Here is a 25270-nt window from a genome sequence, read left to right as displayed (position 1 = left end):
TGTTGGAAGCCGCCCAGAGTGACTGGGGAAACCCAGCCAGATGGGCAGGGTATAAATAATAAATTGACAGTGGAGATTGGAGGAATTGGTGGAAACCATGGGAGGGAAGCGGGCTCTTGTGTTTGGTTCCCGCTTACATGCCTCCCATTGGGACATCTGGATGGTCACTGTGAGAACAGGGTGGTGAACTAGATGGGCCATTGGCCTGTTCCAGCGGACTTCTGGGTGTTTGTTGAACTACAAGTCCCATCAGCCCCACCAAGCATGATGAATGGTGAGGAATGATGGGACTTGTAGTTCAAGAACGCCTGCAGGGCCTAACCCCCTAATTAACCCCTGGGTCATATAATCCAATCAGGGACTGAACCAAATTAAGAGGTTAGACTCTCAGGGTGACTAATCTTTTCAAATTAGCCTTTTTCGATGCCACAATTAATGCTTGTGTTATCAAACACTTCCACCGTACGATTATATTCAGCTGCTGGAGAAATCAATAAACAGAAATAGCCTGAAGAATTTGGGTAAGCAAGGGAAAGCCAAAAAAAGAAAAAAAAGGGGGAGGAAAAAAACCAAGAGACCCTTTTATTGACGCACTTATTGGAATATGTATAATTCATTAGTTTTTAGGGCTGCAATTTACACTGTCTCAACAGCCATTATGTCTGCTTTTATGCAGGAGAGCTGTTTCCATTCTGCAGCATAAAGGAAGATAATAATGTTACATTCACATCAATATTTTTCCTTGCAAGAAGCAGGGATAATGAGTGCCTAAACGCCACTCACAGGTGCAGGGGTTTCCCTTCACCCTCTTTGTGCATGGTGCGAACAGGTGTTTCGCACTCGCTCCCGATGCTGTTGCCCTTGGCCCCAGGCAGAAGGAACCAGAACAGCCAGAGCTTCTGTCCTGATGACCCCCCCAAACTGGGATGGAGACCTGTAGGCCCCCCATTTTTTTTTTCAAAGGTGGCTCTCCAGGACACCCTATCTGAGGCCTCGGCCTTGCCTGCACTCCAGCAGCTGCTACAAGCCACCCAAGGGAGGAGGCTGGCAGCGGTGGCCATGGAGAGGCCATGGGGAGGCAACAGGATGCTCCTTCGCAGCTGCCTTTGTCGCTTGGGAGAAGCACCGGCTCATTCTCCTCCCTGAGCTCAGCGACAGCGGCACTGGTAGGGGAAATAGGGACATTCCGGGATCAGTTCAGATGCCAGGATGGCTTTTGTAATTCCAGGACTGTCCCCGGAAAATCAGGACACTTGCAGGGTATGCCACTGGTTTGAGCCCCTTAGAGAATCAACCAGAAGGCAGGCCAGTTCATGCAGGCTATAAGGTGAAAAGGCAAAGGACCCCTGGGTGTTTAAGTCCTGTCAAAGGCGACTATGGGGTTGTGGCGCTCAGCTCACTTTCAGGCCGAGGGAGCCGGCATTTATCCACAGACAGCTTTCCGGGTCATGTGGCCAGCAGGACTAAACCACTTCTGGCGCAACGGGACACTGTGATGGAAGCCAGAGAGCATGAAAACGCCGTTTGCCTTCCTGCCACATCTACTTGCACTGGCGTGCTTTCAAAGTGCTAGGTTGGCAGGCGCTGGGACAGAGCAACGGGAGCTCACCCCGTTGTGCGGGTTTGAACCACCGACCTTCTGATCGGCAAGCCCAAGAGGCTCAGTGGTTTAGACCACAGCGCCACCCGCATCCCTCCAATGCAGGCTACAGTCATACCTCAGGATGAATACGCTTCAGCTTAAATATTTTCAGGTTGCACTCCATGGCGACTCGGAAGTAACGAAGCATGTTACTTCTGGCTTTCGCCACTCGTGCATGTGCAGACACTCAAAATGACGTCACACGCATGCGCGGAAGCGGCGAAACATGACCTGTGCACGCACAGACGCATCTTACGTTCGCTTCAGGATGTGAACAGGGCTCCGGAACGGATCCCATTCGCATCCCGAGGTACCACTGTATACCCAAGACCTAAGCCCAAACCCCTTACGGTTATAATCAATAAAGTTGTGGCTTAATTTGAACCAAAATAATGCCATTGCAAGTGGTTCCTGGATCTCGTATACTGTGCCTAAATAGCTCTCCGGGGTTTCAGGTGTTGGAACTTGCAGGGCAGCCCTAAATAGAGATCGCAGGGAATGAGAATGGAGAATTCCCCACGCAAGACGGCTGCTCTAGCAGTGGCATTCCAGGCAGGGAACATCTGCACACTTCCCCCTAATGTATGCCTTTCAGTCCACATTAAATGGCTGGAGAACAGCCTTGCAAAATTTGGAGAAATGTGAATTTTGAAGGATGGCTGTGCGTATTGTTTGCGTATTGTTTCAAGGAATTGGGTAAGAGTCGCCTTTCGGTGCAAACCAAATCAAATTTCTCCCACTTCCCTACATGCAAACTATGAGCTACACTGCTTTCCCATCCTCTGGTTAACTTCTGAACCTGGGAGGCACCAAAACTAAAGTCTGATGAGAAGTCACATTCAAGGTTCAGCACAATACACAATGCCGAGGTTAAGGCACTCTTCACATGCTCAGAGGCACTGCCTATTTGTTCACATCTTTCAGAATCCTTGGTGTTCAGAGAATGATTCTAGGGCTCTGTGGGCGTTCCCATTCCACTTCATTTCTTCTACAAAATGTATATGCTGCTCCCTAGAACCAAAAGACCTCTAAGCAGTTTGCAATAGCCAGTCCAAAAGATTGATCAAAGCTGCAAATAAAAAACCCAAAACGCTAAAAACAAGTGGCATAAAAATAAGTTAAAATACAATCAGTAATTTGAAGACAGATGTCAAAAAACCGCAAAACACTACAAGCTAAAATGGCATGCTTAGATAGGGTTGCCAGAACAAAACAAAAAAAAAAAACACATTTTTTAAGCAGGGTGCTAAAAACAATAGGTTCCTGCCTAATATCAGTGGGCAGAGATTTCCAAAATATAGGTGCTGTTATACTAAAGGATCGCTTTCTTGCAAGTGCAGAAGAAACATTATGTGGCACTTGTAGAAGTGCCTTTTCTACAGTTCTATGGAAAACAAACAAACAAACAAACAAACAAACAAGCAAACAACACACACATACATTCTCTCTAACCCCTGTTTTTATACCTACCGATATCTTCTTTTGCCTATCCAGACATAACCTGGAGGAATCCGATAAGCTCGCAGGTTGGTTGTCATTGTCAAAAGAGAAGCAGCATATTGACAAGAGAAACCATAGTCTTTGGAGTCAGAGGGACACTGGCTTGGAGTTCCTATAACTCACTCCACCACTATTAAACTGTGTCTAAGGCCTTCTTTGTTCGGACTTTGTCCCTTTCCAACCAAAGCCTCCGTCAATGAGCCCATTATTGCAAAACAAACAGGATTACAGACCCTGCCGCCATCCCATTAGCTCTTACAGCCACTAGCCTTCACAACGAGATTAACACTTTGGAAGCCTTTCCCAGGAAACTACAGCACACAAGGAGCAACCCATAAGGATGATCTCTGCTTCGAACAGCTTCCCCTTTCCAGATGCACAAATAGAATGAGAGTGGCCCACATGGAAAGGGGCCAGATGCTTTTAATGTGCATTTATCCAGGGTAACAGATGGATGGGTTATAAGTAGGCAACAACCCTCACCCGCGGCTTCATGTGGTAGCGCTTTCTTGAATTTCTTTTGGTTTGATCTAAGTAGCAATGATGCTGGCTCGGTATGCAAACTTCCTTCCCACTTGCATAATGCTTGCGTGCTTTACAAAGTGTGCATCTTTCCACCTGAGAGCCCCTTTCTAGCTTGGTGCCTCACGAAGGCCACAGCAGCAGAATCCTAGGCTGCAGGGACACAAGGAAATGCATTCCCCCAAGGCACCTGTTGTAAACAAAAATTGCCCTTTTCCCTTATGGGGTATCCAAGAGCCCAAATAGAGTCCTTACATAGGTTCCCTATTGGTAGGAGAGAATAACAGAGGCCAACCAGAGAATATTGAGAAGCAAAGCAGCTAGCAAGCTTGATCTTTATTGATCTGTTGCAACAGGGTGCTCCCCTCACCCGCAGGAGAGAGGAGGGACCCAGAACAATGGTACGCAAGGCCTTATAAAGACTTTTGAAATTGCCACCCTGCAGATCAAGACCACCCCCAGAAACATCAAGCATACATCACAGAAGGGGTGTAACCTAAGACCACCCCTCAGGTACATCACACCTACATCACAGAAAAGGCGGTCTAAAACAGAAATTTGAATGTTGTTTTTCTCCTGTCGTCCACAAAACAACAAGACCACAAAATGCCTATCACACACCCAATTTCCGTAGAAAGTGACAAGAGTCTCCTGCAGTGGCAAGGAGTCCTTGTGGCTTCTAGGGTGTCCATGCTAAGGCCTATATTTTCCAGCATCCCCGGAGCTCCTGTAGCATCCAAGTGCGGTAGGGGTGGGGGTGGGATGCTTGAATCTTTCAGGGATGAGTGAGTTCAATTTCCCCCAGTTACTCATTTCCCTGTCAGCTTGCCCTTGAAAAAAGAAGTACTCGTGAAAATCCATCAAAATTTTGACGCTGAAGCTAAAGGGACCCCTGACCGTTAAGTCCAGTCACGGACAACTCTGGGGTTGCGGCGCTCATCTCGCTTTATTGGCCGAGGGAGCCGGCGTGCAGCTTCCGGGTCATGTGGCCAGCATGACTAAGCCGCTTCTGGCGAACCAGAGCAGCTCAGGGAAACGCCGTTTACCTTCCCGCCGGAGGGGTACCTATTTATCTACTTGCACTTGACATGCTTTCGAACTGCTAGGTGGGCAGGAGCAGGGACTGAACAACGGGAGCTCCCCCCGTCGCAGGGATTCGAACCACCTTTATTAACTTCTGATCGGCAAGCCCTTGGCTCAGTGGTTTAGACCACAGCGCCACAGAGGTACAATTCCCAGAATTCCCTGGGAAGAGGGATGGACTATTAAACCACTCTGTGGTATGATACTGATTTAATGTTTGGTGCAGATGGTGTCTTAGCAAGGAGGAAGCGTCCATATCTCAGGGATGGTGGGGTACTAGATTCAGTTTGTACAGCTTCCTTCTTATGCACACATTTCCCTAATCTATGCATTTTGGGAAACACTAGTTGGTTATAAAACTGCATCACAAATTTCAAATGATAGCTATGTTTTGGTTCATGACTAAGCCGCTTCTGGCAAACCAGAGCAGCGCACGGAAACGCCGTTTACCTTCCCGCCAGAGTGGTACCTATTTATCTACTTGCACTTCGACGTGCTTTCGAACTGCTAGGTTGGCAGGAGCTGGGACTGAGCAACGGGAGCTCACCCCGTCACGGGGATTCGAACCGCCGACCTTCTGATCGGCAAGCCCTAGGCTCTGTGGTTTAGACCACAGTGCCACCCATTTTGATGCTAATTTCTCCCAATAAAAATTTCTGCGCTAGTTTAGGCCAGGGTGGTCCAATGTGCAGCCCGAGGGCCGCATTCCATTTTTAAGTGGCCCTCGGCAACCTTTGACACTCCTGCAGCCCTCACACCGCCTTCTCCAAACCAGGCAAGTGAGACACTGAGCTTTGGGAAGGAGGCCTGAGGGCATTGACAGGGTCCTAGAGTCCTCCCTCCTCCATCACAAAGTCTAGTTAGTGCTTTGGGAAACAAGGGGGCTCTAGGACCCTGTCAGAGCCTTGTGCTCCTTCCCAAAGCCTGGTGTCTCACTTAGCTGGCTTTGAGAAAGTAGTGTGAGGGCTGGAGGGCATCAAATTTTGGGCTCATGCCCCCCCCTCCGAAAGCCTGTGTGTTCTGTATTAAAGTATTCTTACAACCCCCTTGGTAAGAAAAGTGGGACTGCCCTGATTTAGGCAATTGCCCATTGCAAACCTCTGCAGGAATAAAATGTGTTATGCACTGACTCTTCTGCTTTGCCTAATCCAGCTTTTCCCCATCTTGATCTCCTCCAGATATTTTGGGTGACATTTCCCTTTCCTTTCCTGATCATTAGGTGTTGCTGGTTGGGACTGATGGAAGTCATAGTCCAAACATCTGGAGGATACTAGCTTGGGAAAGGTAAAAGGTAAATGGACCCCTGACCATTAGGTCCAGTCACGGTCGACTCTGGGGTTGCGGCGCTCATCTCGCTCTATAGGCCAAGGGAGACGGTGTACAGCTTCCGGGTCATGTGGCCAGCATGACTAAGCCGTTTCTGGCGAACCAGAGCAGCGCACGGAAACGCCGTTTACCTTCCCGCCGGAGCGGTACCTATTTATCTACTTGCACTTTGACGTGCTTTCAAACTGCTAGGTTGGCAGCAGCAGGGACCAAGCAAAGGGAGCTCACCCCGTCACAGGGATTCAAACTGCCGACCTTCTGATCGGCAAGTCCTAGGCTCTGTGGTTTAACCCACAGCGCCACCCATGTAGTGGGTTTATGCTATAACCCATAACCCATATAACCCATATATAACCCATATAAGAAGGTAGGTTTGTGCTATATAGGAGGCCTAATGTTATGGCGCTTGGAGCTCCAAATCGAATACAGTTTAATGTGTCTCTGGAGCATCCTGAGGTATTGCTGTGATTGGTGGCCTTCAGGACTCCTGATGAAAATGCAGATTGAGAAAGCTCCCGCGATCAAAGTTACGAAGGGGGCACAGAACAAATATCTTGAATTTGTTGGCTCAGCTGGGCAATTCCAGAAGTAAACAAATGAAGATGATTCAGTGCCTTTGCCGTTGTTAGAAGGAAAGGTAGATTAATGATGGAAATGGAGGGTGGGAGGAGAGAGAGAATGGGAATCGAAAAAAGAAACAAATGAAAACATCACAACAGGAGGAGGGCAGAAGCCCAAACAGCAGCTATTCACTCAAGACAAACAAAAAGAGGGATGGCTTGTTTATTTTTAGCTCTGTGGGTGGAAGATGAGGAATATTCAGAGCGAGATGGATGGGCCACAAGGCTGAACAAATGGGCATTCTTGGGAAGGTAGGAGTGAGGGAGAGGATGAAGGATTCCTGGCAAAGCTAGCAGAAAGATCTAAGAAATATGACCACAGGAAAGACATCCCTATAAAAGCGCAGAGTGAGTTTGACAGAAGGCAGGAGGGAGGGAAAGGCGGCCCTGACTGATGGAGAAGGAAACAGGAGTAAACATGGAGAGGGAAGTGCAAAGGCAGTACATCTATGGGGAAAGGTGATGGGATCCCCCCTGGTCCAGGGATGGGTGGGGCCAAATGAGCTCACATTCTCTTCTGCACAACCTCCATACATTCCAACATTTCTCCCATGAAAATAGGGACGTCCTAAGGAAAAGCGGGACATTCTGGGATAGAATCAGAAACTGGGACGGCTTCTGTAAATCTGGAGCTGACTCTGGAAAATAGGGAGACTTAGGCAATTGTAACCTTGGTTCGCTAGGCTAGTTTCTACACGCTCGTAATGCCCCCCTCTCCCAATGCCATCCAGGCAAGCAAGAAGCATTCCCAGAGCTCCAGGACACATTTGAACTAGGCAAAGGCACTCAAGGAGAGTGCAAAACAGCGCCACCAGAGGATGTGGCTGGTTAGAGTGCCGAGGGCCGGACACTCATGCCTGGAGGGCCATGTTTGGCCCAGAAACCTGAGGTTCCCCAGTCCTGAAAGTAGCCTCACCAAAGGGGAAGGAAGGAAGGAAGGAAGGAAGGAAGGAAGGAAGGAAGGAAGGAAGGAAGGAAGGAAGGAAGGAAGGATTCAGCATTTCTCTAACAGCAGCACACCCCAAAGCCGAGGGAATGATGAATGCATCCAATTTTCCATATACTGTTTAGATATAAGAGATTAACCTCTGCGCTTAATCCCCCAACCTCCCTTCTCCAACGTTTTGCTTGTTCAAAGTTTCAAACCTTATGGTTTAGTCACGAAGAGTCGGACACAACTAAATGACTAAACAACAACAAGACAACGTCTCTGTTTTCAACTCATAGATTCCTTTCTACAGGCCAGTTACATTCAGTGAGAGACATTGCTGTCATAGACATTGTGGGGTTAAGCAGTGTAAATCGGGGAGAAGGGGGGGAGAAAGAATAATGATATTTCAATTGGTTGCTTAGTGTTTTGTGCCAGCATCACAGGGATAGGTTCCTAGTTTGTCTGCTCAGTTGAGTGCAGTGAGTTTTGTTTGTGTGTGAGGGGCGGCGAAGGGTTGTTGGGTCGAATTAGCCATGTTGATTTCTATGATGGGGGGGGTTATGTTGTCTTGTTTGGCTGTATATGTAACAGAAGAGGAGTCACACCAGGCTGAAGGCGTTTAGTAGTTCAGGTACAGTGCTGCCCTGCAAGACGAATGCCTCGCAAGACGAAAAACCCGCTAGACGAAAGGGTTTTCCGTTTTTCGATGCGCATCGCAAGACGAATTTCCCTATGGGCTTGCTTCGCAAGACGAAAACGTCTTGCAAGTCTTGCGATTTTTTTCGCTCCCCCCCTTTTTCTAAGCCGCTAAGCCACTAATAGCCTTTTAGCCGCTAAGCCGCTAAGCCTTTAAAAGCCGCTAAACCGCTAATAGCAGCTAAGCCGCTAAGCCGCTAATAGCCCTGCTTCGCAAGACGAAAAAACCGCTAGACGAAGAGACTCGCGGAACGGATTGTTTTCATCTTGCGAGGCACCACTGTAGTAGTTTCAGGTAGTTTAGAAATTTAGTATAGAAATTTATTCATGCATGTCACCACAGTGCCAAGAGTGTTACTTGCCCCATAATGGAAAGAAGCAGAAGTCCCAGCAAAGGAAGAATGGATACAAACACTTATGGAATGTGTAGAAATGGAGAAACTTACCGGAAGAATAAGAAATCAAGATAACAAACTTTTTATGAAAGAGTGGAAATGGTTTACTGAATATTTACAGATAAATTGTAAACAGATAAAAACACTGGCAGGATTATTGCAACAAACTGCAGTTTCATAAGAGCATATATTTAAAGAAGATGAATAAATGAGTGAATTAGGTTAATTTGGATATGCAGAAGATATTAAAAATAAATTTAAGGAACCGCAGAAAGAGGGGAAAGGAAGTCAAGTTTTGAAATGTCAAAATGATTGTAAAACTAGTGAAATGTATAAAATTAGTGAAATGTATAAACTTGAAAAGTATTAAAAAAAAAAGAAATTATGAAAAAAAGCATCCTCTTTTGTTTGTCCCTGTGCTAGCTTCAATTTGTTGGTTAGCTTTTCTGGTAGGGCTGTTTCCCATACAGTTTGGTACCAGTGATCCATGTTCACTCCTGACAGTTCCCTCCAGTGTCAAGTTATGACACTCCTAACTGCTGAGAGCAAGTGGCTTATGAGTTCTTTGTAATCATCAAGATTAAAATACAGAAAGAAAGAAAGAAAGAAAGAAAGAAAGAAAGAAAGAAAGAAAGAAAGAAAGAAAGAAAGAAAGAAAAGAACTCACAAGATGAGAACAGTCATTGGACAGAATGATTTTATTTATTTTTGCTAATTTTCTTAATTACAATTCTTAGAGAGCCCGAAAATGGTTAACATTATAAATGATCTCCCACTATTTTTCATTCCTTTTCTTTAAAAAGAAGTTCATTCTTGCTCGAAACCTTTGAAACTTTTTTCTTCTTGCTTTACCCATAAAATCAAAGCTATCTTGTTCAGTGTTGCAAAATCTTCCATTTTGATTTGCCATATTTAATATTCTATATTATTTTAATGAATGTTGACTGTTATTTGATTTGCATATTGTATATTGTATTATGCATATTGTCTGATTTATATGATGTAAGCTGCTCTGAGCCTGGCTTTGGCTGGGGAGGGCGGGATACAAATTATTATTATTATTATTATTATTATTATTATTATTATTATTATTATTATTAATGTGAGTGTGTGTCGTTGTCTTGGAAGATGTTCAATAGCCTTATCCCCCTCGAATTTGCCCAGTCCTCTTTTGAAGCCACCCAGTAGATGGCCATCTCTGCCAGGATCTTGTGGAAGTGAGTTCCATAGTTTAACAATACTCTGCTTGAAGAAGTGCTTCCTTTTGCCTGTGTTGCATCTTCCAACATTCGGCGCCATTGGATTTCCACAAGTTCTAGTGCTATGAGAGAGAGAGAAAGACTCCCCTGTTCACTTTCTCCATGCCGTGCCCCGGAAAAACAGGATACCGGACTAGGCAGGCCTTTCGTCTGGCTGAGCAGGGCTCTTATCATCATCTTCTGTTACGGCTTGACAAAAATTAGCACAAGACGTATGGACGCACATTGGTGTGCAGACAGACGGAAAATCTGCTTCTTGTGAATTTGAAGGCGCTCTCGGAAGAAGCCGTTCCGTTTCGCCGCCACCCCGCTTTCCAATCTATATTCAAATGCGAGTGTTCTGAAATTGGGTCAGCAGTGAGAGGAGAGAGGGAGGGAGAGAGAGAGAGAGGAGCAAATAGCCAGCTACCTGTCCAATCAGATATGCAAGGAACCAGGCAACTGACAATTAGCAAAGGGATTACAGGTTTAACCCATCTGCTGGATTCGCCGGCAGGTACGCGGAGAAAAAGCGGCACTAGGCCGATTGCTACAAGGAGCCATCAGGAAATCAGCCTCCCTCCTCTTTTTTGAGCTCTGGTTTCTAAACTTGTTGTTACAGCTCTTATAAGTCAACATGAACATGCCACAGACCCCCCCCCCCGAAATGTCCCTATTTTCCAGGGACGGTCCTGAGTTTACAGGAGCCGTTCAGTTTCTGATTTGATCCCAGAGTGTCCGCTTTTCCTTTGTTGTTTAGTCGTGTTAGTCGTGTTTGACTTTCCGTGATCCCATGAACCAGAGCATGCCTTGGAAACTCTCACTTTCTTCTCAAAGCTTCTCCTTTTATATGTCCATGGAGTTTTCTTGGCAAAATACTGGAGTGGTTTGCCAGTTCCTTCTCCAGGTGGATCATGGGATCCCTGACCATTAGTTCCAGTCATGACCGACTCTGGGGTTGCGGCGCTCATCTCGCTTTATTGGCCAAGGGAGCCGGCGTACAGCTTCCGGGTCATGGCGAACCAGAGCAGTGCACGGAAACGCTGTTTCCCGCCGGAGCGGTACCTATTTATCTACTTGCACTTTGACGTACTTTCAAACTGCTAGGTTGGCAGGAGCAGGGACAGAGCAATGGGAGCTCACCCCGTCGCGGGGATTCAAACTGCTGACCTTCTGATCGGCAAGTCCTAGGCTCTGTGGTTTAACCCACAGCGCCACCCGCGTCCCCCGCTGCTTTTCCTTAGGACACCCTTATTTTCTTCAGAGAAATGTTGGAGGGTATGGAGTTATGCAACCCCTGAGCCAAGGAGATAAGTAACTATACAACCTTTAGAAGACATCTGAAGGCAGCCCTATATAGGGAAGCTTTTTAATGCTTAATGTTTATTATGTTTTTATACATTTTGGAAGCCACCCAGAGTGGCTGTGTCAACCTAGTCAGATGGGCAGGGTATACATTTAAATGAATGAATGAATGAATATAATAATACAGACGTACCTCAGAAGTCAAAAGGAATCTGTTTTGGAAGTCTGTTCGACTTCCAAAAAGTTTGGAAACCAAGGCGTGGCTTCTGTTTGGTTCCTGATTGCGCTGGTGCACCAGAAACAATAGTGGAAGCCACATTGGACGTTCAGTTTCCCAAAAAATGTTCGAAAACCAGAACACTCACTTCTGATTTTTGATTGTTCGGGAGCCGGAATGTTCGTCTCCCAAGACGTTCGGGAGATGAGGTACGACTGTAATACAGTGGTACCTCAGGTTACATACGCTTCAGGTTACAGACTCCGCTAACCCAGAAATGGTACCTTGGGTTAAGAACTTTGCTTCAGGATGAGAACAGAATTCGTGCTCAGGCGGTACGGCGGCAGCCGGAGGCCCCATTAGCTAAAGTGGTGCTTCAGGTTAAGAACAGTTTCAGGTTAAGAACGGACCTCCGGAACGAATTGAGTTCTTAACCCGAGGTACCACTGTACAGGGGAACTGGTCACTTTCCCAAAATCTGCCCCTCTCAATGCCTCCACCTTGTGCATGGGCGATTCTGTTCTGACTACAAAGCTAATGGCACCGACATCCAAACACTGGAAATTTAGGGGATGGGTATACCGAACCTGAGACTCATCTTTCAACTCAACCTGCAACTTGGGACCCAATTGGAATGATGATTATTACTTTTCCATTGACTTTTGAAAGTACCCTTTAGAAAGGCTCCAGGTCTTAAGACACCACTTGCTTGGCCACATTTCTGCAGCTCAGCCGCCCCCCCCCCGGCCAACTATTTCTCCACTTAGTGACATGTTGTGCTGATTTATTGTTGCTTCCCACTATCCCCCCCACTCTCCCATCCTGGTGTAAACAACTATCCCTCAGAGATCGGACATGAAAAGAGAGCCTGGCGGCTTCCTTCCCACTTAGAAATGAGTGCAGGAATCGATTTTCAATAAGTCTTGAAAGGTTAATAATTCTGGCGATAAATGAAACTCGGCCAATGGACAAACAATGCAGCTGGCAACAGGCAGCTAAAGCAGATATTATTGTCACTTTCAGAAACCAACCAAGCTGCTGAGTGTTCCTCTGCAGGAACTGGACTTTTAGCCACACTTGCATGACACGGTTATTTCCTGCCTTGATAACCACAATTGCCTGGGCAGCCTCTGTCTCTTTGCGGCTGCCATGCCAACTTCTATATGAAGTTCCGAATTCAAGTGTTGTCATACAGAACAGATATAATGGGCTCTATCCAATGTTTCCCGTCTTCCGCTAGGGTCTTTAAGCTCCCAAATTCTAGTTCAGCACTCTAGCCACTATCACACCCTGGTTCACATCATGCCCTCCAACATTTCTCCAACGAAAATGGGGAAGTTATACAGTGGTACCTCTGGTTACGTACTTAATTCGTTCCGGAGGTCCGTTCTTAACCTGAAACTGTTCTTAACCTGAAGCACCTCTTTAGCTAATGGGGCCTCCTTTCAGTTCTCATCCTGAAGCTAAGTTCTTAACCCGAGGTACTATTTCTGGGTTAGCGGAGTCTGTAACCTGAAGCGTCTGTAACCTGAAGCGTCTGTAACCTGAGGTACCACTGTACTGGGTACCAGGCCAAGGGGGTTGCCCCAGCTTTGCCATAGTGCATGCACAGAATAGAAGGTGAGGGGCAGGGGATGATGAACGTTGGCCTTGCCCAGGGCACCGCCAAAGACCGAAATCCATCCCTGCTAAGGGAGGGATGTCCCTCAGCAGCCAACGAGTTTGGATTTGATATCCCGCTTTATCACTACCTAAAGGAGTCTCAAAGCGGCTAACATTCTCCTTTCCCTTCCTCCCCCACAACAAACACTCTGTGAGGGGAGTGGGGCTGAGAGACTTCAGAGAAGTGTGACTAGCCCAAGGTCACCCAGCAGCTGCATGTGGAGGAGCGGGGAATCGAACCCGGTTCACCAGATTACAAGTCTATCGCTCTTAACCACTACACCGCACTGGCTCTCATAATAACGAATGGTTACATTACATTATGGCCTGCGAGCACCCCAGTTGGAGAACAGCCTTTACTGAAGGTGTCATGGGCTTTGAAGACGCTCAAACTCAGAATGAAAGGGAGAAACGTGCTAAGAGGAAGGCACACTTGGCAAACCTTCACTGTGATCAACTCCTCAACTCCTGCCCGGAAAGTTATGTCCTCACTGTGGAAGGACGTGTGGATCCAGACTTGGCCTCCTAGACTCACTGTTAAGACCCTGTTCATGGAAGACAATCTTACTCGGCTATGAGTGATAGAAGAAGAAGAAGAAGAAGAAGAAGAAGAAGAAGAAGAAGAAGAGGAAGAAGAAGACATTATAGAATGCCTGTTGGGAAAAGCATCATGGAAAACTGGGAGTGGGAAACACTGAAAACATTGTCTGCTTCCGTTTCAAGAGAATGGGGTGCAAATTCTCTGCAGGAACTGGACTTTTAGCCACAGTAGATCTCCACTGATTGTTGCAAAGTATTCCTTATTGTCAGGGAACTGCCATCGGAGGAACAGGTGGGGAAAGGGCTCACGGAGGCTGGGAGGGACTCAGCAGCGGAAGCAGGGGCCAGCAGGGGGAGAGGTGAATCTCTGGTGGAAAGTCTCACGGAGGCTGAGAGAGACTCAGCAGCTAAAGCAGGAACCAGCAGGGAAAGAGGTGGAACTCTGAGGGAAAGTGAGCAAGAGGGAGGGCTCGGGGACACGTCCAGCGAGAACAGTGGGGGGGGGTGTCTGAAGCTCCCATAGGGAGACCCATTCCTCGCCGGAAGCTGTCACGCCGTGAGTCCAGAAGACGTGTTTCCGTTAAGGAGCTTTTATGCTGGAAACGATTCCGAAAGCAACCACTGTTGGAATCTGCAAGTGACTAGAGCAGACATGTCTGAGGAGCTCTGTCACAGACAGAGGTTTGTGGATTTGCACACACTCTGAGGGACTACGATTTTACGCACAAGCAGCCCATCATCCCATCACAGCATTCCGACAGTGCTTGTAAGCTGCCTGTGCAGGAGAAGGCATCATGAGCGACCCAGCCGGAACCGGAGAAGCAGGAGTTGGAGCGGGTCCAAGCTTGGAAGAAAGGTACCGAGCGTTGGAAATCCAACTGGCGCTGCAGACGGCGAGGCTTGAGGAGAGAAGGGCTCAGGATGCAGACAAGAAGGGGAAAGGCACCCAGTTCACCAGAAAGGTACCAGGATTAGTGCAGAAGTTTGGGGGGGACCCCAAGGACTACCATGCCTTTAGGACAGAGATGCAATATGCCCTTAATGTGCAGTTTGATGAGTTCCCTGATGAGGAATCGCGAGTTGCTTTCGTGATTGGGCATCTTGAGAGGGGGGCGAGAGATTGGGTTCGACCCCTGATGGCAACGCACAATGACGTCCTGAAGGACACAATGAAGTTCTTTCGTGCGATGGATTTGATGTTTTCCAGCGATATTGAGCAGGGAGTGGTCCGCAGACAGCTAATGGCTTGCAAACAGGGAAGCCAATCTGTCCGTGAGTATTGGACTGAGTTCACCATGCTGGTTCATAGATTGGGGTGGGACTTATCGGCGGAGCCCATTCAAATGCTATTTGAAGAAGGTCTTGCTTCGGCTGTGAAAGATGAACTTTCCCGGAGTCCCAGGGCGGTTTCTATGGATCAGCTGACCAAATCTGCGCTGACCATAGGGGCGCGCCAGGAGGCGAGAGCCTTGGAGAGGCGGGCACCCGCAGGGTTATTAGAACCGCTACCCACACCTGAAAGACCATGGGAAGCAGTGGCAATAGATTTCATGACTGATTTGCCAAAATCCAGAGGGAAAACAGCCATCATGGTTGTGGTAGACCTGTTGACCAAAATGGCCCACTTTATAGCCTGCTCACATGCTGTCACGGCAGAAGAAACAGCTAAATTGTTTGTAGAAAATGTGTTTAGGTTGCATGGCGCCCCCTTGAGGGTGGTTTCAGACCGAGGGAAACAATTTACTTCCCGGTTCTGGAGGAAGCTCATGAGCTTACTGCATGTAGAGGTCAATTTTTCGACTGCCCGGCATCCTGAAACCAACGGGCAGGCGGAAAGAGCCAATGGCATCCTCCAGCAATATTTGAGGTGTTATGTGAATGACAGAGAGAATGATTGGGTGGAGAAGCTGGCGTTGGCAGAATTTGCCTACAACAATGCGGAGAACGTGTCCACGGGGATGAGCCCCTTTTTGGCTAATTACGAGTGCCATCCCCGGGCTTTCCCAGGGGGGGGGGGAGGGGAGAACTGGAGCGTTCCAGCTGCCGAACAGTTCGTAGAAGAAATGGAAGCGATCCATCGCCAGCTCCAACTTAACTTAGACAGGGCCAAGGAGGAATATAAGAGGCAGGCAGACAAAAACAGAAGAGAAGGTGAAACCATTAGGGTGGGGGACCAGGTGTGGCTGTCAACCCAAGGGTTACCATTCAAAGGGGGTTGTAAGAAGTTAAGACCCAAAAGATTGGGTCCCTTTGAAGTCACGCAACAGGTCAACCCAGTGGCTTTCAGACTCCGGTTACCGAACCACATGAAGCTGCACCCAGTTTTCCACAGGTCGTTGCTGTCACCGTATAAAGGGGACAGAGAAGGGAGGGTCACTCAGGGACCAGCAATGGAGGAAAGGGAACACAGCAGCCATGTGGCGGAGATCCTCGATTCCAGGTGGAAGGGAGATCAAGTAGAGTATTTGGTAATGTGGGAAGGGGAACCGGAGTCGGAAAACACCTGGGTCATGGCAGAGGATGTCAATGACGAGGTTTTAATAGAAGCTTTTCATCAGAGGTTCCCACGTAAACCTCAGCCTGTGGCGAGGTTCCGGAGGGAATACTTTGCCACCACCGACGAAGAAGAGGAGTTGGAGGGGTTCACAGATTCCGAGGAGGAGGAGGATTCAGCGAGCCGGAACGGAGACCAATGGAGGGAAATGTTCGAGACGTCTGAAGCTGAAGAGGATTCTTTTCGGGGTTTTACCTCCTCACCGCCCAGAGGAGAGGGAATGGGAGGGGGTGAAGGGGGCCCTGGAGGGGAAGTGGATGTCAGGGAACTGCCATCGGAGGAACAGGTGGGGAAAGGGCTCACGGAGGCTGGGAGGGACTCAGCAGCGGAAGCAGGGACCAGCAGGGAAAGAGGTGGAACTCTGAGGGAAAGTGAGCAAGAGGGAGGGCTCAGGGACACGTCCAGCGAGAACAGTGGGGGGGTGTCTGAAGCTCCCATAGGGAGACCCACTCCTCGCCAGAAGCTGTCACGCCGTGAGTCCAGAAGACGTGTTTCCGTTAAGGAGCTTTTATGCTGGAAACGATTCCGAAAGCAACCACTGTCGGAATCTGCAAGTGACTAGAGCAGACATGTCTGAGGAGCTCTGTCACAGACAGAGGTTTGTGGATTTGCACACACTCTGAGGGACTACGATTTTACGCACAAGCAGCCCATCATCCCATCACACTAATCATTTTTGTATTTTTAAAAAAAGATTTCTGCACGCTAATCTTAGGAGGTTTTATCATCTTACAAGGGGCCCTGCCCTGAATTTTTGACTATGCTATCAGTGAGAAGTCTCATTGTGATCAGTTGCAAAAGCTGCTGCAGGCTCCCGTTTCTCATTGGGTGCCCTAAGCCATCCATCCCATGTAGGGACAACAAATGAGTCACTGTACTCTGAGAAATTTAGAAGCTGAGAGAAAGTGTGGGCCAGCATTTAGTCAATAAGTCTAAGAGTCGAAGGGTCCACTCAGCCATTAAGCTTGCTAGGTGATTTGGGGGCCAGTTATGGCTTCTCAGCCTAACTCGTTCCCCTAAGGTTTGGTTGGTCTTTACTAAGGACTGAGTATTTAGTGTGACAGGTCCTGTCAGGTGGAACTCCCTGCTAGCAGAAGTTTGGGAGGAATCCTCTCTGCTTTCTTTTAGCTGTCCCCTAAGAGCTCTGTTACTCAGAAAGGGGTTTGCAATGTGAATTTCTTTATCAGTTGATGTTTTATTTATCTTACTGCGATTTTGCACGTTGCCAACTGCCTTGCTGTATTACTATGAAATTGCAGTCTAAAAATATTTCAGTAAATGCATAAATGAATAACCTTTCCCAAAGGCTGTTGTATTTCCCATCTTCTTCTCTTTCCATGTCGTCCCCGCCCACCTGCAAGGAACTAAGCCGAGGGCAGGTAGCTCTAACTACTGTATTACACCAATTCAAAAGCTCAGAGAAGCATTCTGAACTGGAGTTTAGTGGCAAATGGCATATCCTGAAAAGGAGCACATCTGCCACTGGCAGAAGAGGAAGGGGAGGCTGCAATGGAGTAAGACACCTGAAGTGTCTCGACAGTCATATTTCTTCCATTGGTTTCAAGTGTCATCAAACCTACTGCTTTTAACTGAATGCCAAATCTGTTTTTAAGGAAGTAAAGCTCAGGAGCGAAACAGAAACAAAACAAAGGCCAGCCCACAATCAAAGGCTAATTACCGTGGGGTTTCATCATTAAACAGAAGGCATTATTTATTGTCAAAGGCTCCTGGGAAATGAAAGGCGAAGGCTAATTTATTTGTGCAAAAATGGCTTTGAATATTTTTCCTTTTTTTAAGCCAACAAGCAACGCTGCCTTATAGAGGAGGCCTGGCACGTGCCTCTTTATGCTTCTACAAGCTGCAGTCAAATTAAATTGCTTGTCAAAAGTTCCTCGGTTGTATTTAAATATGGAAAAAAACCACAGAAGAAATGCAAAGTGGGGAGGGGGGAGGGGAATCCTCGTGAGCAAGTTGCCAAAGAATAATGGGCCAGAAAGAGATGCCTATGATTCTTAAAAGATGCAATTGAATAGGTACCAGGAGACTCAAGTTGTTTAATTGTCACGTAATTCTGAAGAGTTGCCATTTCTTACAAGGATGCAGTATCAGCCGGGGACCTCACTTGATGAGACCAAATGCCCATCTAATCCAACAACCTGTTCTCAGAGAGGCCAGCAAGATACTTCTGGGAAACTCACAAGCAGGGCCTTTGCTGCAGTGGCTCCCCATCATCTGCTGCCCAGAAGCACTGTGCCTCTGATGCTGGCAGCTGTGCAGTGTACTGGGAGCCCTGCATATATACTATTCCTCCAGGATAGCCAGCCATTCAGCAGATGCCAGCAAGCCAGAACTGCTCTCCTGCTCTGGGTTCAGTGCCTGATTTAGGACAGTGTGGGCGGTTCCCCTGCACAGGGCAATGAGTCAAAGGGTGCAAAATAATAATGATAATAGCTATATTTATATGGCTACCTCCTGAGAGGATCCATAAAAGGGCGACTGTACCAAAAGGCAATCTTGTGAAAATCATTTGCCCTTAAATCTGCAGGAAGATTGATACTGATACATTGGAAGGACAAAAACATGGTCTCCTTTGATAGATGGATGGACGACATGACAATTCTTGCAACCCATGAATGGACTGTTTACAGGTGAAGATTATGGATGGACGAATTTAATTATACTTGGGACGTATTTATCAAAACCATAGTGACCCACAAACCAATGTATACTCAAGGGAAATAGTAAGTTTATCTACTTGCATATATACTACAGTCATACCTCATGTTACGTTGATACTTTTTTCAGGTTGTGTCCCGTGATGACCCGGAAGTACCGGAAAGGGTTACTTCTGGGTTTCACCACTTGTGCATGTGCAGACACGCAAAATTATGTCATGCATATGCGCAGAAGCGGCGAATCATGACCTGCGTGTGTGCAGACTCGCCACTGAGGGTTGCGTTCTATTCATGTTGCGAACGGGCCTCCGGAACAGATCCAGTTCTGCAACCAGAGGTACCACTGTACATAGTTTTGCAATCTCAATAATATTTGAGGGTTGTTCTGTTTTCTCTGCTTTTTAAAATGTTTTATATTTTCCCCCTTTTTCTTCTTCTTCCCTTTAATTCACTGTAATACACACACATACAAATATATATGTAACATTGAATTAAAGTCAAAAAGAATAAATAGTAAATATATGAGAAATATTTTGGGAGGGGAGTGTCAAAGTTTACCTTTGCTCAGGGCTTCATATAACTAAAGTCTGCCCCGGTAGGTACCTGTTTTCACAACCTGTAAGAGTAGATAGGTAGGGGAAAGTAAATATGCAACCCAATCCCTTTACCTCGTCTTGTGAGGTCTTCCTCTCTCAGGCATCCCAGCCGATGTCCGACGGTTCACGGTCGAATACTCCGGATCCAGCTCATACCCCTCGTCGTCAACCCCGAGGCTGCGGTTATCATCCTCGAGCCCGTATGGCTCTGGCTGGAATCGTTCTGGCTGGGAGCGGTTCAGGTCTGCGTTGCTCCCCGTTGGGACCTGGGGCTGGGGTAGTGGACCGTAGTTATCCCTTCTGCTTGGCAACGTGAAGCTACCGTCCTCCGGCCGGTAACTGTTCCCGGGGACGTAGCCGTAGCGCGGGCGGTAATTGACGCCCCGGGACAAGCTACCGTAGTTGTCGGGCAGCTCCCCGTAACCGTCGTGACCCATGAACGGGCGGTACTGGCTGTCGTGACCATCGGGATAGGAGTCGTAGCTGTTGTAAGAGCGGGTCAAGGTGGAAGAAGCTTGCGGCGTGATGTACCGCTCCCCATTCTTCATGTGTCTCCTGTCTATGGAGTCAGTGTAGCTGCCCATGGGAGATGATCCATCCATCACGGGGAGCCCATCAGGCCCAACGGGGACCTGCCGGACAGTTCTGGTTGTGACAGTTTTGACCATTTTCGTCACCTGAGAAACAGAGAGGAAAGATAGAGCCATGAGCGTTTTCCCGAACACCATCGATTGGGCCCACTTTTGAAATCATTTTCACAGTGCGTCAAATGACACAAAGCACATCCACCTGGCAGCTGCAGGTAACCCTCCATCTTATTGGAGGGGCCATAGCTCAGAGGTAGATATAGCTCAGTCAGTAGAGCATGAGGCTGCACCTCTATCTCGGGGTTGTGAGTTTGAGCCCCACATTGGGGAAAAGATTCCTGCAATGAATGGGGTTAGACTAGAGAACCCACATGGTTCCCTCCAACTCTACAATTTTATGATTCTGTGTAGACGATCCTCAGCTAGATGGTCTGATTCTGTATAAGATAGCTTCCTACATCCCCATCAAAACCCATTTTGTCCAGTTCACAGTTTGATTTAAATTCATCCAAATGACCTTCAGCAATTCCCCACCCAGCATCTAGAATGTTACAAGCTGCTGTGCCTGTATAAAATATACTTAAGTATAAAAAGTACTTAAGAAGACTAAGAAAACACCAGCACATTGTTACTGGAATATGAATTCTTTATTTTCCCCAGCAATTATGATTTTTAAGCTTAAACACCCAGAGAGTCTAAATAATAAATGGGAAAAAACCCACACACCACATGTAAGGGAATGAACTTGTAGACCAGGTTTCCTCAGACTCTGCCCTCCATATGTTTTGAGACTACAATTCCCATCATCCCTGACCACTGGTCCTGCTAGCTAGGAGTTGTAGGCCAAAAACATCTGGAGGGATGAGGTTGAGGAAGCCTGTTGTAGACGAACTCGAAATCATTCAAAGTTCACTCCAAAATGAAATAAATTCATGCAAAGTTCACCTGGCTGTTATGGGAATTACTTTCAGGTTTAGAATGAATTCCGTGGTCTTCATTGAACTAGTTCGTTTCAAGTGAATGAAACCCCCTGAGTGTCACCATTTTGCTCCATTCACAGGTCCTCTAGCTCCTCCCATTTAGAACACTCACATTCTTTCTTTTACTCTGGAGTAAGGAGTCAGCTGTATGTCATCTAGACTGGTGACAGCACCCCTCCTTTCTGAACTGTATTTAAGCCAGACTCCTTTGGGTGCAGGACGGCCAGAATCCTAACTCTTACTTTGCTTTGTATTCATGTATTTAAACCTAGATTGTCGTGGTTTTTGTCTGTAATGTTGAATTTATTCTGCATTTGTTAATTTGTTGAATTTGCTGACACGCTCTGAAAATTGCTATATTTGTATTCTGATGTTTTGAATGTTTGCTCTAAGCAGCTCATTGTGGAAAAGCAACATCTAAGTAAACCGTAGCAAAGCCATCAACAAAACTCCCCCCACATTTTAAGACCACCGGAGCACCTAAAAGCGAAGGCCACCAGGAATCACATAATGTAACATTTTCCTGTGGACATCTATTACTCACCCAATGCCCCCTTAAGGCTCAACCATTTCACGGTGGTGTAATATAGCAGGGCAGGGAGGAATGGACTTTAATATTGGTGCAGATAATTTGCTTCCAGGGCACGCCACGGCCACATCCTATTTACTGCCAAAAGCAATTTCTGTAGTCGCCGTGAGTCAAATTTGTTGATTTCATGCACCGGAGTTCAAGACCCATCTCTTTTATTTATTTTTAAACAGGCCTGTTAGCAAATTTATCAAGGATGGCAACGGTGGTTCACAGCAGAATATTCAGTACAGTCCACGCACACCAATGGCATGGGCAATCACCTAATAAAGATGGCAGGCGATCGTTCTGTCTCTGTGTCGGGGTTGGAGACCTTTGCTCAAACAGAGACTAACATGCATGCATAAACAACAGCCAGGTGCAGAGAGACATGCAGAGTATCTGCCTTGCATGAACATACCCTCGAACATTTAACCGATGAAAATGGGGACGTCCCATTCCATAACGATAACTTTACTGTTTATACCCCACACATCTGACTGGGTTACCCCAGCCACTCTGGGCAGCTTCCAACAGATATAAAAACATAATAAAACATTTAAGTTTTTTTTTAAAAAATTGCCTGTACAGTGCTACCTCGGGTTAAGAACTTAATTTGTTCCGGAGGTCCGTTCTTAACCTGAAACTGTTCTTAACCTGAAGCACCACTTTATCTAATGGGGCCTCCCGCTGCCGCCGCACCACCAGAGCACAATTTCTGTTCTCATCCTGAAGCAAAGTTATTAACCCGAGGTAATATTTCTGGGTTAGCAGAGTCTGTAACCTGAAGCATCTGTAACCTGAAGCATCTGTAACCTGAAGCGTATGTAACCCGAGGTACCACTGTATAGGATTGCCTTCAGACGGCTCGGGGGTCAGATAACTCCATACCCTCCAACATTTCTCCAATGAAAACAGGGAAATCCTAAGGAAAAGTGGGGCATTCCAGGATCAGAAACAGAGACAAGAACGTCCCTGGAAAATAGGGACACCTGGAAGGTCTGCATGCCGAAGGTCCCACATTCAGTCAAAGGCATCTCCAGGTGTAGCTGAGAATGTCCCCTTCCAGGAACCCTGGAGAGCCTCTGCCAGTCCTTGTAGACCAGGCATAGGCAAACTCGGCCCTCCAGATGTTTTGGGACTACAATTCCCATCATCCCTGATCAGTGGTCCTGTTAGCTAGGGATCATGGGAGTTGTAGTCCCAAAATATCTGGAGGGCAGAGTTTGCCTATGCCTGTTGTAGACACTACAGTGGTACCTCATCTTTCCCCACCAGATTTCCCTGTACAGTGGTACCTCTGGTTACAAACTTAATTCGTTCCGGTGGTCCATTCTTAACCTGAAACTGTTCTTAACCTGAAGTACCACTTTAACTAATGGGGCCTCCCACTGCCGCCAGAGCACGATTTGTTTTCATCCTGAAGCAAGGTTCTTAACCTGAGGTACTATTTCTGGGTTAGCGGAGTCTGTAACCTGAAGCGTCTGTAACTTGAAGCGTCTGTAACCTGAGGTACCACTGTATAAGAACATACGGGCCCTGCTGCATATAGACAAAGGTCTGTCCAGCTTCCAGTTTTCCACAGTCGTCCACTAGATAGAGGCCACTTGGAAACCCACAAACAGAAAATGAAAGCATCAGCCTAGCAGGTAAAAAAGGTAAAGGACCCCTGGATGGTTAAGTCCAATCAAAGGCGACTATGGGGTTGCGGCGCTCATCTCGCTTTCAGGCCAAGGGAGCCGGTGTTTGTCCACAGACAGCTTTCCGGGTCTTGTGGCCAGCAGGACTAAACCGCTTCTGGCACAATGGAACACTGTGACGGAAACCAGAGCGCACGGAAACGCCGTTTACCTTCCTGTTGTAGCGGTACCTATTGATCTACTTGCGCTGGTGTGCTTCCAAACTGCTAGGTTGGCAGGAGCTGGGACAGAGCAACGGGAGCTCACTCTGTTGCGGGGATTCGAACCGCCAACCTTCTGATCGGCAAGCCCAAGAGGCTTGGCGGTTTAGACGACAGCACCACCCGCAAACTACCTCTGGAGCTGGAGGCACCATATAACCACCAGGAGAGGTGGCCATTGAGAGAGTTACTCTTCAAAGGATAAACCTAAAGGTGCATGGTAAGCTTTTCTTACTGGAACGAAGATCAACTGAAGAAGGAGAAAACTGGAGGGAGGAAGATTTTCCCCCACCTAAAGCAACAACAATGTAAGAACACAGCAAATTCAGGCCACTGTTCCACCTACTTCTGCCTTCTTGACACTGACTGGCAGCAGTTATCCAGGTTTTTAGACTGGGTTTTCTCCCAGCCTAACTGGAGATACTGGGAATCGAACCTGGGAATTTTGCATGTGAGGTAGATACTCTACCACTGAGCTGTGACCCTTCTGTAGCTGCCAGCCATCTGCCCCAAGGCAATGGCTTCTCTCCCTGCCACATTCTCTGGGCTGGTGTTCAAAGCAATGGAAGAGCCAATCCCAGATCCCCAGTGCCTTGTCCATCTTGGTTATCAGATGGTGGAGAGCAATGTTACGTCACTTCCTTGCATCACTAATATAATGCAACTTTTGCAAGCAAATTCCTCTAATGCAATGCAGGTTATTTTCAGGATTTAAAGGTAATATTGGCATGCATTTCATGCACAATTCACCCTAATATGCTCTTTACTCGCTGCGAGAAGCCAAGTTACAGGGAACCAGGCAGAGGGCCTTCTCGGTAGTGCCACCCGCCAGATGTCAAAGAGAAAAACAACTACCAGACTTTTAGAAGACATCTGAAGGCAGCCCTGTTTAGGGAAGCTTTTAATGTTTAATAGATTATTGTATTTTAATATTTTGTTGGAAGCCGCCCAGAGTGGCTAGGGAAACCCAGCCAGATGGGCGGGGTATAAATATATTGTTGTTGTTGTTGTTGTTGTTGTTGTTGTTGTTGTTGTTGTTGTTGTTGTTGTTGTTGTTGTTGTTGTTGTTTTCTTTCGGCACATGTTACCGGACTGAAGAATCATATTACAAAATTCAGAGCAGTGCAAATATCACAGGATGGCTGCGTCTCTGTTCATGTATTGTTTCAGGAACCCTTCATTGTGAACTGAGCCAACTTTCTTCCCCAGCCCTAGTTATGACTCAATTGAGACTACCTGTTTGGAGACAAGCAGCAGCAGACATAATTATAAAAGCTGATCTATCCCAAGGGCAATCTTTTGTGTCTCCTGCCTTCATGTCTCCAGTAGAGATTGGCTTAGAACACAAGACAAGCCCTGCTGGATGAGGCCAATGGTCCATCTAGTCCAGGATCCTGATCTTATGGTGACCAACCAGATACCTATGAGAAGCTGCAAGCAGGGTCTAAGAGCAACAGGAATTCTCCCCATTTGGTATCCCTAAGTAAAGGTAAAGGGACCCCTTACCATTAGGTCCAGTCGTGACCGACTCTGGGGTTGCGGCGCTTATCTCGCTTTATTGGCCGAGGGAGCCGGCATACAGCTTCCGTGTCATGTGGCCAGCATGACTAAGCCGCTTCTGGCGAACCAGAGCAGCACACGAAAACACCGTTTAACTTCCCGCTGGAGCGGTACCTATTTATCTACTTGCACTTGATGTGCTTTCGAACTGCTAGGTTGGCAGGAGCAGGGAC

General features: G+C 47.2%; 1 protein-coding gene across 13 annotated transcripts in view; it reads right to left on the bottom strand.

Moving 5' to 3' along the window:
- Nucleotides 1-25270, bottom strand: part of ARVCF (ARVCF delta catenin family member) — a 615179-nt gene that overhangs the window by 134896 nt on the left and 455013 nt on the right. For all 13 annotated transcript variants that reach the window (XM_081174768.1, XM_081174756.1, XM_081174762.1 and 10 more), the window contains one exon: nt 19575-20179. In XM_081174768.1, the coding sequence (XP_081030894.1) occupies nt 19575-20179 (605 nt within the window). The remainder of the gene's footprint in view (nt 1-19574; nt 20180-25270) is intronic.

The sequence above is a fragment of the Podarcis bocagei genome (genome assembly GCF_964188305.1).
Source record: "Podarcis bocagei genome assembly, chromosome: 16".
NCBI classification, from domain to species: domain Eukaryota; kingdom Metazoa; phylum Chordata; class Lepidosauria; order Squamata; family Lacertidae; genus Podarcis; species Podarcis bocagei.
Note: the sequence above shows the minus strand (reverse complement) of the source record. Positions and strands in the feature narration are given on the sequence as shown.